Consider the following 14,816-nt stretch of genomic DNA (forward strand, 5'->3'; position numbering starts at 1 on the left):
TTATTCCTGTCGTGTTGGTTCCATGATTTAAAATGCAAAGCTGCACTTACACAGAGTATTTTTATTCATTTTTTAATCAGCATTTTTAGTTAGGTTTCTGCACCCTCCCCGTCTAACACAGGGCTGTCCAACACATCACCCGAGGACTGCATGCAGCCCTTGGCAACATTTGATACCACTGCCCTCCCCGCAGCCCTCACACTTCCTTTCCAAAGCTGGGTAAGAAGGTGCTGGGTTTTGGAAAGGAGGCATAAACAACCTTGACAGAGTCCAGAGTCCTCTTGTTTCCTTCGCAAAGCCTACTTAGCGCTTTCCCAGCTTTGGGAAGGAGGTAGGAGGGCTCTGGGACCCTGCCGGAGCCTTGCGCCTCGCTTAGCTGGCTTTGGTAAGGCAGCGCAAGGGCGGGAGGGATATTAAATTTTGGTTCCCCACCCCACCGCATGACAAGGCAGTCATCATCATCAAACCTTTTACTGGCATCACATACAAACATCTATAGCAAATCAATACAGAATTACCGCCTTCCCAGTGACACAAAAAGAGGCAAAGCAGTCTATGACAAGGCAGTTTGTGGCCTGCGGGTTCCATGTTGATGTACTCTTGCAGCCCACTTGGTATGAAAAGTTGGATCGCCCTGGTCTAACATATGCATGTAGAACTGGTTGCAAAGCATGCAGAGTGGGGAGGGCTAGGGAGAAAACAGAAATGTTACTAATGTGCCATTTAAAGAGCCCCCATTGTTGGTAAGGTCATTCAGTTCAGGGTCTAAAATTACTTGGCTACACCACTGATCCAAAGGCCCATAGGATACAGTGGAGCTTCCTCTCCATGAACAGAGAGGGAGATCCATGGGGTAGGATCCATGGGGTAAGTCCACCATTGTAGGCCGCCTATTGCAGATGCAGAAAGCTTGACCACACATGATTCTTTGCTGTTGGTGCTGCAGTCTGATTGGTCCTAGAACAATAGGATTCAGAATGCAACAGTCTGATTGGTCCTAGAACAATGCAGCAGTATGATTGGTCTGCAGGAGCCACCCAGTCCAGCTACAGGTGGAAGTGAATCTGCAACCTGATTGGCCTACAGGAGAATCCCGGAATTAGCTAATCACGTGTGGCCCATTGCGTAAATAATGTATATAAAGCAGATATTTTGGGGGAACATTCATTCCTCACTGCTATGAGCTGAATAAAGAGCATGAAATCCACACTCGACTCCGAGTATATTTCACAGTGGTAACAGTGAAAAGGGTTGTTCCAGGAACTTGAATTTGCTCAATCCAGGCCCTTCTATTCTCTACCCCCATGACTCCCACCTCCTGGATGGGGATAAAAGTATGCAAGCCCTGCAGCTGGCTTACTGATTTTTCTCCTATTGGGATAAGTGGGAGGGAAAGACTGGAAAATGACCAGGAAATATTACCGCCACCCACCACCAAACATTCCTACCATCTGTTCTGCCATAAAGTAACTCAGCAGGGCTTTGAATTTTATCTGTCTTCCACCAGGGAGTCTCCCTTTCTTGCTCCCTTTGGATTGTTCTGTCTGTTAGCCTGGGTCAGCTTAGCCATAGATTAATACAGACCGCATCCGGGTTGATTTGATAATGTCTAAAAACTTATGTGTACTTTTGAACATACAGTGTCTACTCATTTCTATCGCCACATAATTCTCTTGAATTTCCCTGGGCATTTGAGTAGCATTTCCATATTTATAAAGAATCAGGTGCATTCAGATATCAAACAATCAGCCAAGACTTGCACTTGGATTGGCTATGGAATATTCTGTCTTGATTTTACAGTGAATTTAAATCGCCCCTTTTAGCAAACGACTTGCTTCTTGAACTAAACTCGGTTATCTCCGAGTTTAACTAAAGTAAACTCGCTCTATAGATGCTTCACTTCTGCCAGAGTCAATTCAGGTTTAATTCCATGAACGTTTACTAAATCGTCTGATGTAAGCCTTTTAATATCATGGTGAAGTTGTTTAAATTGTACAATAAGGATATAGTCATGTCTGTGGAAAGCACTTGCAACACAGACATTTCCCCTCCCCCAAGCGCAATTAAGATGATTCAGCAGGGACTAGACTTGCAGTTCTGTTCAAATGTTATTCTTCAACCCTGAGCTTCCATAATTTTTGAAAACAGACTACAATTCTAAAACCATTTACTTTGAAGAAGCCTGATCAAAGCGCAATAGGGTTACTTGGAACTCAATGACAGCTTAAGTCTGTAATCCTTATACACACTTTACCTGGAAACAAGCCCTATTGAAAATACTGAGACTTACTTCTGAGTAAATACGCGTAGGATTACACTGCATGTTTTTATAGGCGCTCAAATGGTCGTGAGCGTGTTTTATGTCCTAGTATCATGGGGAGTTTTATTGTAGGCTGAAGGTTGAAATAATACAAGAGGGAGATGCTAACTGGATCTCTTCATCTTGATATTTATCTTCAAAGCACAGCTCTGGCTATAAACGTGTTCACACAGTTGAACATGAATCCAGAACACAAACAACAAAGTATAAATCACTGTAATGTAATCACAAGGGACAATTCCAACTTTGGCTTTGACTCTGAAGAAATGACTAAGCAAACTAAGTATGTTACTTTTACAAAAGGTCAACTCACAATATAGCTAGGCTACGTTTTTCAGTATTAAGAGTATAAAGAATAGATGAACTCAAAAACTTATTAATGTTGAAGGATGTCATTTTAAATTTTCTTTCAAATAATCTTACTACAAAAAAATGCCCAATTTTTTTAGTTTTTATTTTTAAACAGAGATGAGGATCTTGGGAAGTTAGCTTTGTGTCTTAGTTGCAATGTGAAACTGTGGACTTGGAATGCTTCCATCCAGTGTTTCCTCTGATTAAGTAATGCAGTCTGGAGCTATCCTGGGAATTTTGGGGTCTCCCCTGTGAACAAGTACCCAAAATGTCTAGATATACACATATCCCAGATGTTCCCCTCTCTCCCTCTCTCATTATATATGTATATTTATATATATACTGGTCAATAATCAGTAGAGTATCCCAGATGTGCTAACCCAGCCTCTCCTCAGGCAATGAACTGTTTTTAGCACTCTGGTCTTGAGAATCTAAAAAGGGGTGCAAAGGAGTATTTCTGGAGAAATACAGATTTGAGATGGGAATGGGAGAACAGAGTAGCATATCGCATTCAAAGGAAGTATAAGTGGATTTTTTATATATCTAATCTGTGTATTTATTATTTCCTACTAGGGTATATTTATCCAGTATTTAACTAGCTCTTGTGTTTAATTTTTCACTTATTTTTTAATTTTAGGTTTAGTGGGTTGGATTTAGTTCTTAGTCCCTCCTTGAGAAAGTAATTAAGTACTAAAATGTATTCCATTCCTGAACCATAACATGAACTCTCTGTTTAGAATAGTATGTCTTGCATGATTTAAGACTCATATCAAAAAAGTTTCAGGTAAACTGCAAATACATTTGTACACACAAAACTACTCTTTAGAGAATTACCGTCCTGAAAACAATTACTTTTTCGTTATTAAAAAAGTAGAGTTCAAGCTAATTTTCCTTTTTTAAAAATTAAAAAAAGATTGATATTGTTAGGTTGGGTTGCACACCTACATACGGACCTACTTAAAAACAGCACATTGAAAACCTGAGGTTGAGCCATGGGAAGGGGCAGGTGAAGTTTATGAAATGGGATAGTAGGGAGATACTATTTTGTATATTATAGTTGCAGCATTACTTTTTAGGAAGTTTCCAGGTCTGTGGAGTCACAGACAGCATTGTAATGTTTAGTTTCTGACAGTATTTTCTTAATTTTCCCAAAGCCTCATGGAGCCATAAAATGACAGAAACAATACAGCCTTTGTTTGGCCGCAGTACATTGTGGCAGGGAGTGGATTGCTTTCCATTAAATGGGCTTTGATTTCTCACAAGACAATTATAATTTATTCTGGAAAACAGTTTCAGTCCAAGTTCTTGGAAGTTTGTAGTTTTCTGCGAAGCAGCCAGTTAATTAGCACTTCCCAAAGTATGCAAGCTGTCTTCTGCCCTACATTCTCTGCATTATAGAAATTTAGTTTAACGCTTAAACAAAAAAAGTGAACAAATTTTCCAGACATTCTGGCATAACATGGTTCATGGCAGGGTTTATACATCATAATATTTTCCAAAAACACATGGCGAATCTAACAGTGTCTTTTCCTTCTGGATTATAGATATAAATGAATGTGAAAGCAGTCCTTGTGTCAACGGTGCCTGCAAGAACAATCTTGGTTCTTTCATCTGTGAATGTTCATCTGGCAGCAAACTAGATGCTACGGGTTTCATCTGTATTGGTGAGTCTATTGGTTTGTTTTGCTGTTTAAACAAAAGCACGATTTCCATTGGCTGTTGTGCTGAGTTAAATTCAGTTGACTACATTCCTTAGAGAAAGAATGGTATCTGGAAATATCCAACTTGTAACACAGCAAGGTATTGCTCCCTAGAAAGAATTTATCAAAATAGATCAAGATTCTCATTTTCTCCATGAGAGTTGTATCAAACAAAGCTTCAAGAATAATATTTCATGTGCTGTCTTATCTTGGACTTAGGAAATACTGAATATGGTGAGAAAAGATTTTTTCTGGCTCTAACTTCCAAGAGAGATCTGCTTCACTGTTGATAGATTTTATAGGCCAGAGATGGGAAGCGTTAGCCTTCCAGATGTTGCTGGACTAGAACTCATTCCTGATGACAGGCCATGCTGGTTGAGGTCCATGGGAGTTTGAGTCCAACTGCACTTGAAGGTCCACAGGTTCCCACTCTGTTCCAGACATTTTGGAAACTTGCAACTTTGTGTCTACATTAACATTTCTAATAAGGCTCAAAGAATGATTTTTCGTAGTGGTATGTACAATCCAACCTGTCTGCTGACCAGTGGGACTTAACATAACATCTTAGGTCTAATGCCTTCATGTGATGGTGGTGGGATCCAACAGATCCAGGACCAGCTCAGTGCCTCCCCACCCCAGGAATGTACTGTTTCAGGGATTTCTGCTGTCTGCTGCCAGCAAGCAACACTTGCAGACTCGTGCCCAAACTGGGAGCTTCATGCTAGTGGAATGACACTGGCATCTAGTGGAATGACACTGACCCTAATACCTGTATCTCAGTGGTCTAAACTCAGTTTATAAATGCGGTTCTGTTTTTCACTGTTGCTAAGTGAAAGTTACAGATCATGATTATTTTACAATGCGAGCCTTTTCATGAATATTCAGAGGTAAGTTCCATTGCATGTAAATGTGTATGGGCCTGCAAGGAGAAGAGTCAACAAGCCCTCCCCTGACATGCAAGCTTTTTGTAAAAAAAAATCCAACCCCCCCAACCCCCCCAAACCTCTAAAACCCAAAATAAGAACAAATACACAAATGTGTGTAGTTTGTCTTTGCAATGTTGGCAGTCTTTACCATTGATGAATGCGTGTGGCGCTGTGGTCTAAACCACTGAGCCTCTTTGGCTTGCCGATTAGAAGGTCGGTGGTTTGAATCCCCACAACGGGGTGAGCTCCCGTTGCTCTGTCCTAGCTTCTGCCAACCTAGCAGTTCGAAAGCACTCCAAAAAGTGCAAGTAGATAAATAAGTACCACTCCGGTGGGTGTTTCTGTGCGCTGCTCTGGTTTCGCCATGCTTAGTCATGCTGGCCACATGACCCAGAAAACCTGTCTGCAAACAAACGCCGGCTCCCTTGGCCTGTAAAGCAAGATGAGTGCCGCAACCCCAGAGTCGTCTGCGACTGGACTTAATTTTGGGGGTCCTTTACCTTTACCTTTTTACGATTGATGAACTGGCAACTGGAGCACAAACTACTGCAAGTATCCCAATGATCAGGCTGGCTGTAGCCATTTTCACTTCCAACACTGATGACACAGGTGGATTATGAATATCCTGTTTTGTTTTAATTCACTGCAGACAGTCTGAAAGGAACGTGTTGGCTGAACATTCAAGACAATCGTTGTGAAGTGAACATCAATGGAGCCACTCTAAAATCAGAATGCTGTGCTACTTTGGGAGCTGCTTGGGGTAGCCCTTGTGAGCGCTGTGAATTAGGTAGGACTTTTTACTTTGGAATGTTCTCTAGCTACTTGGCAGAAATATGTGAGTTGTTTCAGTGGTGGAACATTGCTTTAAAACTGGCTGACTGTATGCATCCTTTAAGTAAAGAAAAGTCTGCTTATTAAACTCATTTACAGTGTTACCAAATATATTTAATTGGTCTGGATTCAGACTTCCCAGGAATGGAACTCTCCTAGTGGAATGCTTCTGCTGGAGGGAGAGGAGGTGGTTTTTCTATATTTCCCCTTCCCCCTGTAGCCACCTATGCCCCCTGAAAAATTACTCCAGATGTTTGCAGGGGGGGAGGGTTCCAGAAAATCATGGGAGGTGGCAGTGCAGGTTAATAATAATAATAATAATAATAATAATAATAATAATAATAAGCCACCCATCTGGCTGTGTTGCTCCCAACAAAATATTAAAAACACAATAAAACATCACCCGTTAAAAACTTCCTTGAATGGGGCTGCCTTCAGATGTCTTCTAAAAGTCAAATAGTTGTTTATCTGTTTGACATCTGATGGTAGGGTGTTCCACAGGCGCCATTGCCAAGAAGGCCCTCTGCCTGGTTCCCTGTAGCTTCACGTCTCACAGTGAAGGAGCTGCCAGAAGGCACTCGGCGCTGAACCTCAGTGTGCAGGGTGGATGATGGAGGTGAAGGCCCTCCTTCAGGTATACAGGGCCAAGGCTGTTTAGGGCTTTAAAGGTCAACACCAACACTTTGAATTTTGCTGGGAAACATACAAGGTTGAAGGCAGAAGGAGAAATTGGTGAAAACCTTCTCCCTCTTCTTCCAGCGGGATTAGAATCCCTTCCATGTGTGGAAGGGGAAATCTGGGTACAGCCCATAATATATTCTCTGCGTAATGTAATGTATGTACGTACGTTTGTAAGTATTGTTAAATAAAAGAAAGGGTTCACTGGTTAAGAATTCTGAACTGTCAGTCACAAATAGATGTTAACATCTCATTTCACATTGTATGCAAACCAGGAATTTTTGCAGTGATTCATTTCCTAATTATGTGATTTAAAAAACTATTATATTACATCATCTTCCATTATTTAAAGAAAGTAGCAGCATACTGAAGCAGGGCAAAAAGAGTGCATTCACTCATTTAAATCCTATTCTGCCGTCAGTTCAAGTAAAGCTCATTTCTGCTTAGACATCCTGGATAATAGGAAGAATGTCATGTCTTTGGTATATCAGGAAGAGGGGTTAAGACACTGAAATTCAAACAGCCAAAAACTTTAAGGCTCAGGTCCTCTCATCTTTTTGCACAGGTGTGCATGAGGATTTCCATGTTGAAATGATGCTATTTTCTTTTGGCTTTGAATCAGCTGTAAGAGGGCAGAAGGATGTACCTAGATTCAGAACCCACCTGTCCATTTTTGGGTTTGAACCACAGTTGTCATTTACCTTGACCATTGGCTGTGTTGGCTGAAGCATGATGGGTTTTGGGATTCTGTCACATCTGGAGGGCCACAGGTTTCCCATCCCTAATATACAGTAGCTTGTTTATATTTCATTTCTTAAACTTACCGTATTTTTCGCCCTATAGGACGCACTTTTTCCCCTCCAAAAATGAAGGGGAAATGTGTGTGCGTCCTATGGGGCGAATACAGGCTTTCGCTTAAGCCTGGAGAGTGAGTGGGGTCAGTGCGCACCGACCCCTCTCGCTCTCCAGGCTTCAGGAAGCTCTGCGCAACCCTCGGGAGCCCGGCGCGAAGCCGCGCCAGGCTCCCGAGGGTTGCGCAGAGCTGCCTGCGCTCCCAGGCTTCCCGCAGCTCTGTGCAACCCTTTGGAGCCCGGCTCCAAGCCGCGCTGGGCTCCGGAGGGTTGCGCAGAGCTGCCTGCGCTCCCGGGCTCCGCGCAGCTCTGCGCAACCTTTGGGAGCACGGCTCCAAGCCGCGCCGGGCTCCGGAGGGTTGCGCAGAGCTGCCTGCCCTCCCGGGCTCTGCGCAACCCTTTGGAGCCCGGCTCCAAGCCGCGCTGGGCTCCAGAGGGTTGCGCAGAGTTGCCTGCGCTCCCGGGCTCCGCGCAGCTCTGCGCAACCTTCGGGAGCCCGGCACCAAGCCGCGCCGGGCTCCGGAGGGTTGCGCAGAGCTGCCTGCCCTCCCGGGCTCTGCGCAGCTCTGCACAACCCTCGGGAGCCCGGCGCCAAGCCGCGCAGGGCTCCCAAAGGTTGCGCAGAGCTGCTTGCATTCCGAAGCCTTGCGCAGCTCTCCGCAAGCCTGGGGAGACCGGCGTGGCTCCCTAAGCTTGCATATAGCAGGCTGTTCTGGGGGCTGGGGTCGGGGGAAGCTCGGGCTTCCCCTGCGCCAGCCCCGTGCCTGGGGGGGAAATAATTTTTTCCCCTTTATTCCCCCCCCCCTAAAAAACTAGGTGCGTCCTATGGGGGGGGAAATACGGTACTCATGGGCTAAAATGCTTGAATTTTATCAAATCTGTTAACAAATATAGCTTTTGGTCCCCATCATGGCAACTCGGCCTCATTGACCTAGCATGTTCTGAAACAAATATTTGCTTCACTGCAGACACAGCATGTCCCAGAGGATTTGCAAGAGTCAAAGGTGTTTCCTGTGAAGGTACAGTTATTCTTTGTTGTTCTTTTTCACAAATGTAATTATTGAACCTATTTATTCTAACAACAACAACAATGCCTGTTGAAGTCAAGAAACCATGACTCTAAGCTGCTCCATATCCCTTTATCCTTTCTCATTTTTGTGAATTATTTTTTAAAAACTACAATTTCTAAACAACCACTGAGTCAGTGAAAAGGCTGTTGGGGTTGAAGAATGTGATAAATGGGGCGTGGGACAGTTCCTTGATCTCATTCAGCATGCCAATTCTTATATTCTCATATTCTTATATTTCCTTAATTGGAGCAGTGTGATAGTATTAAATAGAGACATTGGATTATTACCTCATTATACATGATAAAGCTATTTTTAGCCATCTCACCCTTTGCTTTTTCCCTTTTTGCAGTCATAACAGGTTTACCACACCTATCAGCCAATCACCCATTCCCACCACCCTTCAGAGTAATACCCCTCCCCACCCTCTCACTATATATAAGGGTCTGGTGACTTATGTTTCAGTGTATCTGAAGAAGTGTGCATGCCCATGAAAGCTCATACCAGTAACAAACTTAGTTGGTCTCTAAGGTGCTACTGGAAGGAATTTTTTAATTTTTTAATTTTATTTAGTCTCAATAAAATCAGGATAAATTGTAGTTTCCTATTCATACTTTATGCTAGATGTAAATGAGTGTGAAGTTTTCCCTGGAGTGTGCCCCAATGGACGGTGTGTCAACAGCAGAGGATCTTTTCATTGCGAGTGTCCTGATGGCCTGACATTGGATGGAACAGGCAGAATGTGTTTAGGTGAGCAACCATAAAACCTTCACTGCATGGTTGATTTAGGGTCGGTTCACACATTAGAGTCCACATGCCCTGAATCCTTTTGTGCTCCTAGTGACCTCCAGTTGTAATAGTCATTTCATTTCAACTTTAATTTATATACCACTTCTCTATATTGCGATACACAAGGCAGTTTAGAAGCTGAAGAAACAACAAAATAGCAAAGATCACATACCTAATAACAATCTGATCCAATACAAAAAGTCATAACAAAATAGAACTTTAAGATAGATAACTTATATCAAAGAAAGCAATGTTCAACAACGCATTAGAACCTAATAGTAATCAGTAAAATTAAATATCAGCAAATAATAATTAAACAGTTTACACATAACAATTACAATAAAGAACTACTAAGCTATAATCAGTAAAAAGAATGACAAGTCACAATGCATAAAATACCACAATGACAAGTGACATCCAGATTACTTGTTTATTGAGCATTCACCCTGATTTGTTTGACATGTAAAAGCAAGTGTTATCCCACATTTTCCAGTGCATTTTCCCCATCACTCTCCTTATCTCAAAAAGTCCAATCTTTTGCAAGACTTGCCAGTCCACCATGATTGCAAGACCTGAATTTGCCTTACATGATTGAATCCTACCTGAAAATTGTGGAAGTCTGAAAGTGCCCCTAGGCTCTGAAACCCTTGGGTGTGAATCTAATAGAATTCAGCAATGCTTACTTCTGCACGAACATTTATAGGATTCTACTGTCAATCTTTTTAGTTAGAAATACCCAGAGAAAAATATCATGCCATGACATGTGTCCATTAGATTAAAATACTCTTAACTTTTCATATTAGAAGTGTGTAAGATCTGAAGGCTATACTTGGAAGGCCTTTTTATGTGCTTGGTGTGGTGTGGTTTTTTAAAAAAAGTTTTTACTGGTTTATTTGCAATTGTACTTTCCATCTACTTCTAGGAATTTCACATTCGTTATGTACTTGTTAGATGCCAGTACTTTATGAAATAGCTGTAGACATATTGAATCCATTTTAAAGCACTATAGCCAAAAGAGAATGAAAATTAGGAACGAAGCTCTGCCATCACCCAAACCAACCCAGCATACAATTCAGGAATTTCTCACTCTTAAGAAAACAGCAGGGTAAAAACGCACTCAAGAAAGATAATAGCAATTTCGAAAAATGAGCTCAATTTCTGGGCAAGTTATTGGGGGAAAATGCCTAAAGGCATTGGCTTGCCCAGTAGGGCAGAGGGCTGGCAGTGTACTTGCTACCGTAAGTCCAGTTTTTCTTCATTAGCAGAACATTGTTCATCTTTCTGGGTGAAAATTCACTGCACAATCCAAACCGCAGCAACCACTGCATCTGCAATCCTGTGATTCACATCGGCTGGTGGGGAAGGGGGAAAGAGAAGGCAGCTTGATGTGCCAGCCTAGAGCTGGAACAGTTTTCGAACCCAAATCTAGCCTGATGCCATCTTGTGGCAGCAGAGGTGCCACCTTAAAGTCCAGTGGATCACAGGCAAACTCAGCGAACACCCCACTTAGGGGCTTACTGCTGGCTGCTACCTGCAGGGAACTCACTGGCAGTAGTTCTACCCTTCCACACATTTGATGGGCAGAAGGGAAGGCTCTGCATCAGGGAGCAGCTCCCCATCTCCTCCCCATCGTGGTAAGAATTCCCCTCTGCACTACCTTGTTCGTTACCCAGGTGAGGAACAACCACCTTTTGAATAAACCACAGAACCAAGGAAACTATTTTCAAGTCCAGCATCCAGATTTGGGGACCTGGCATTTATTATAGCTATTGCAGTACGACAGAGCTCACTCAACGTGCCAGTTGAGAAGGTCTGCCCCAAGGCACTTCAGAACAAAAAGCTTACATAGTTCAAACGCCGCAAACAATGGTCAAATGGCCAAGCGGCATATCGAGGCATCACTCCAAGGTGATGTGGGGGTGAAGATACCAGCATGGAGCCATGTGTGCTTTACTGACGTATGTGAAAATAACTCTTTGTTTGCTGTGTTAGATGCTAGTACAGTGGTACCTTGGTTTGCATACGTCTTGGTTTGCATACGGTTTGGGTTACAAACATGTCAAACCCAGAAGTGTGTGTCCCAGTTTGCAACCTTTTTTTTGGGGGGGGGGGATTATGAACATTTTTTTTTTTTGAGACCTCATTGGCGAAAGTGCGCCTTGGGTTGCAACCTGGTTTGGTTTACAAACATACCTCAGGAACAGATTATGGTTGTAAACCAAGGTAAAGGGTAAAGGGACCCCTGACCGTTAGGTCCAGTTGTGACCGACTCTGGGGTTGCGCGCTCATCTTGCTCTATAAGCCAAGGGAGCCGGCGTTTGTCCGCAGAAAGCTTCCGGGTCATGTGGCCAGCATGACTAAGCCACTTCTGGTGAACCAGAGCAGTGCACGGAAACACTGTTAACCTTCCCACCGGAGCGGTCTCTATTTATCTGTTTGCACTTTGATGTGCTTTCAAACTGCTAGGTTGGCAGGAGGTAAACCAAGGTACCACTGTACTATTTATGTATCTTTTCTTAGCAGCTTCATTATTTATTTATTTTTTTAAAAATAAACACACACACACACACACAAAACCAGCAGAAAGAACTACACGCTATATCAGGAAAAAGGCAGTGCTATCATAATACGGATTGAGATCAAGAAAGAGGCACCCTCTCCACACCGGTGTCACTGCATTTTAGCTGGAAAAGTGTTGGGTGGGGCAGGGCAGTGGCAAGTTTGGGGCTGTGGAGCCAGTCTGATGTTCCTACTCCAGCCATGTCCACACAGCCCCAACATTGCCACCACCCATCGCTGCCCCAGCCACATCTAACTAAGGTGCAGTGATGCCAGTATGGGGCAGGTAGCTTCATGATTCTCCATCACTATACCAGCCACTACTCCTTGATTACTTCTTGTATTTTCCTCATATTAAAGACGTAAACTGAAAGAACCCAAATCAAGAAGGATTTCCAGTGCTTAAACCTCACTGTTTAAACACCTCCAAGTATCCTGTTCCTGATATATTAAATTGTTGATCCTCATATAACAATCCCATTTCAAAAAACATTGCTCTTATTTAGTTTCAGATGAGCACAATCTGATTTCCATGTTTCAATAATAATAATAATAATAATAATAATAATAATAATTATTATGCATACCCCGCCCAACTGGCTGGGTTTCCCCAGGAACTCTTGGCAGCTCCCAACAGAACATTAAAAACACGATAAAACATCAAACATTAAAAACTTCCCTAAGCAGGGCTCCATAGACCAGAGCTCAATGTTGCTGGTCCGATATTTGCCCAAGCCAGAATTTGGAGCGTTCATGATAAGCCACGTACTTGGTGGTGTGGAAGTTTTAGGATTGGGCTCCAGAACATCAACATCTGGCATTGTTTTCAATCTCTTTTGTAGATATCCGAATGGAGCAGTGCTATCTGAAGTGGGATGAAGATGAATGTGTTCAACTTGTCCCTGGAAAGTTCCGGATGGATACCTGCTGCTGTGCTGTAGGTGCCGCTTGGGGATTGGACTGCGAGGAATGTCCCAAGCCTGGGACAAAAGAGTATGAAATATTGTGCCCCAGAGGACCAGGCTTCTCCAACCGAGGAGATATTTTAACAGGCAGGCCTTTTTATAAAGGTAAAAAAGCATTTGTGGTGGAATTCCGTCAAGGGCAGTATCATTTGTTCATTTTACTTTTCTCCAACGTGTAATATGTTTTCTGTATAATTTTATGCATGTAAGCATATATGTTACGATTTCTTCACTTGGATTTATAGCCCACCTAATACAGTCATACCTTGGTTCTCAAATTGCTTAGTTGACGAACAAATCGGCTCCCGAATGCCGAAAACCTGTAAGTAAATGTTCCAGTTTTTGAACGTTTTTTGGAAGCCAAACATCCGACACAGCTTCCGCTTGAGCAGGAAGCTCCTGCAGCCAACCGGAAGCTGCGCCGATTGAACAGACTTCTGGAATGGATTCAGTTCAAGAACCAAGGTTCCACTCTATAGGTCTGCAGTCCAGTAGATGGCATGCCATAAACATGAGGGACTGCCCTTGAGCCATAGAGCTCAAGAGAGCCCTGTTTCTTCCCCTTCCTTGTGGCATGTGTATGCAGGCTCTACCTAGGGTATTAGAGGGAATGAGAGTGGCATGTTTGCTTCCCATGTCCCTTCCCAGCCCTCCCGCTCTGATGCAAGCTATTCAAGCAGCCAGACTTTGCATAGCACAGATGATGCGTATAGCAGCCTCTTGACTTTCTACTAAGAAAAACAGCTGTAGAGGACTATTGAGTTTGAGTGAAGCAATGAGGAGGCGTGCTGCTTACTCTACTTTCCCCTCTGGCTATTTTTCTATTTGAAAACCCATGTCTTTCACCAACTATGGAAAGCTAGCTTGGAGAAGAGAGTTAGAGTAGGAAAGTAGCTGCAGGAGAAGAAGCTTAATCAGCCCCTCTCCACCTCATTCCTCCACGATGTCACAGGCTTGTGACAGGTGTCAGGAGAAGACTATCTAGAGATCTGCCAAGCAATACCTAGTTTTGCCATTATACAGGTCAAAGTAGGGTATAGAAAGGCTATTCTAACTGCCCTGACTCCACTGTGGCTGTAATTATGAAGCCCTTACTCTACAGTGGCTCTGGGTCTTTACCACTATCTGAACAATAGAGTGCCCCCTAAAAATAATTTGGCAAGACAAAATATTCCTTTGTCCATTATTATTCGATCTGCACAATCCCTCTCTTATGAATGAATTAATATTCCTCTTCTAATGACCTCCACACACTTGCATGGTAATTTGACCAACTAATTACCTGTTTTGAGACTAAATCTTTCTTTCTTTATTCACTTTCTCCTATTGACTGTATCAGCCACAGAGAACCATAAAATCTTATTTAAAATGTTAATTGTTGTTTGTATAATTTTAACATATATTTGAGAGGATCGGTTGCAGAACTGGAACACCTGGTGCATTTACTAAAATAGATTCTGCTGTTCTAGTTTGCTTTGATAAAACAGTACATTTTGAGTCATCACTGTTTGATAAGTGAGCTCTTGAATTGCATAAAATATGTGAACTCATTTTATCTATTTTCTCTTGCAGATATAAATGAGTGCAAAGTGTTCCCTGGCATGTGCACAAATGGCAAATGCAGAAACACAATTGGAAGCTTCAAATGTAGATGTAACAGTGGATTTGCTTTAGACATGGAAGAAAGAAATTGTACAGGTGAGTTTGAGATAGGACTCCTTAGAGAAACATTGGTACGTGCAAAGGGAGGTTTGAGCTGTGCACTCATCCCTTCCTGGA

General features: G+C 42.7%; 1 protein-coding gene across 1 annotated transcript in view; it reads left to right on the forward strand.

The window, feature by feature from the left end:
* Positions 1-14,816, forward strand: part of FBN2 (fibrillin 2) — a 149,320-nt gene that overhangs the window by 77,829 nt on the left and 56,675 nt on the right. Inside the window, exons 20-25 of the mRNA XM_028749285.2 lie at positions 4,216-4,335; positions 5,947-6,084; positions 8,626-8,676; positions 9,349-9,474; positions 12,915-13,142; positions 14,610-14,735. Coding sequence (XP_028605118.2) covers positions 4,216-4,335; positions 5,947-6,084; positions 8,626-8,676; positions 9,349-9,474; positions 12,915-13,142; positions 14,610-14,735 — 789 coding nt within the window. The remainder of the gene's footprint in view (positions 1-4,215; positions 4,336-5,946; positions 6,085-8,625; positions 8,677-9,348; positions 9,475-12,914; positions 13,143-14,609; positions 14,736-14,816) is intronic.

The sequence above is a fragment of the Podarcis muralis genome, chromosome 11 (genome assembly GCF_964188315.1).
Source record: "Podarcis muralis chromosome 11, rPodMur119.hap1.1, whole genome shotgun sequence".
In the NCBI taxonomy this organism is placed as follows: domain Eukaryota; kingdom Metazoa; phylum Chordata; class Lepidosauria; order Squamata; family Lacertidae; genus Podarcis; species Podarcis muralis.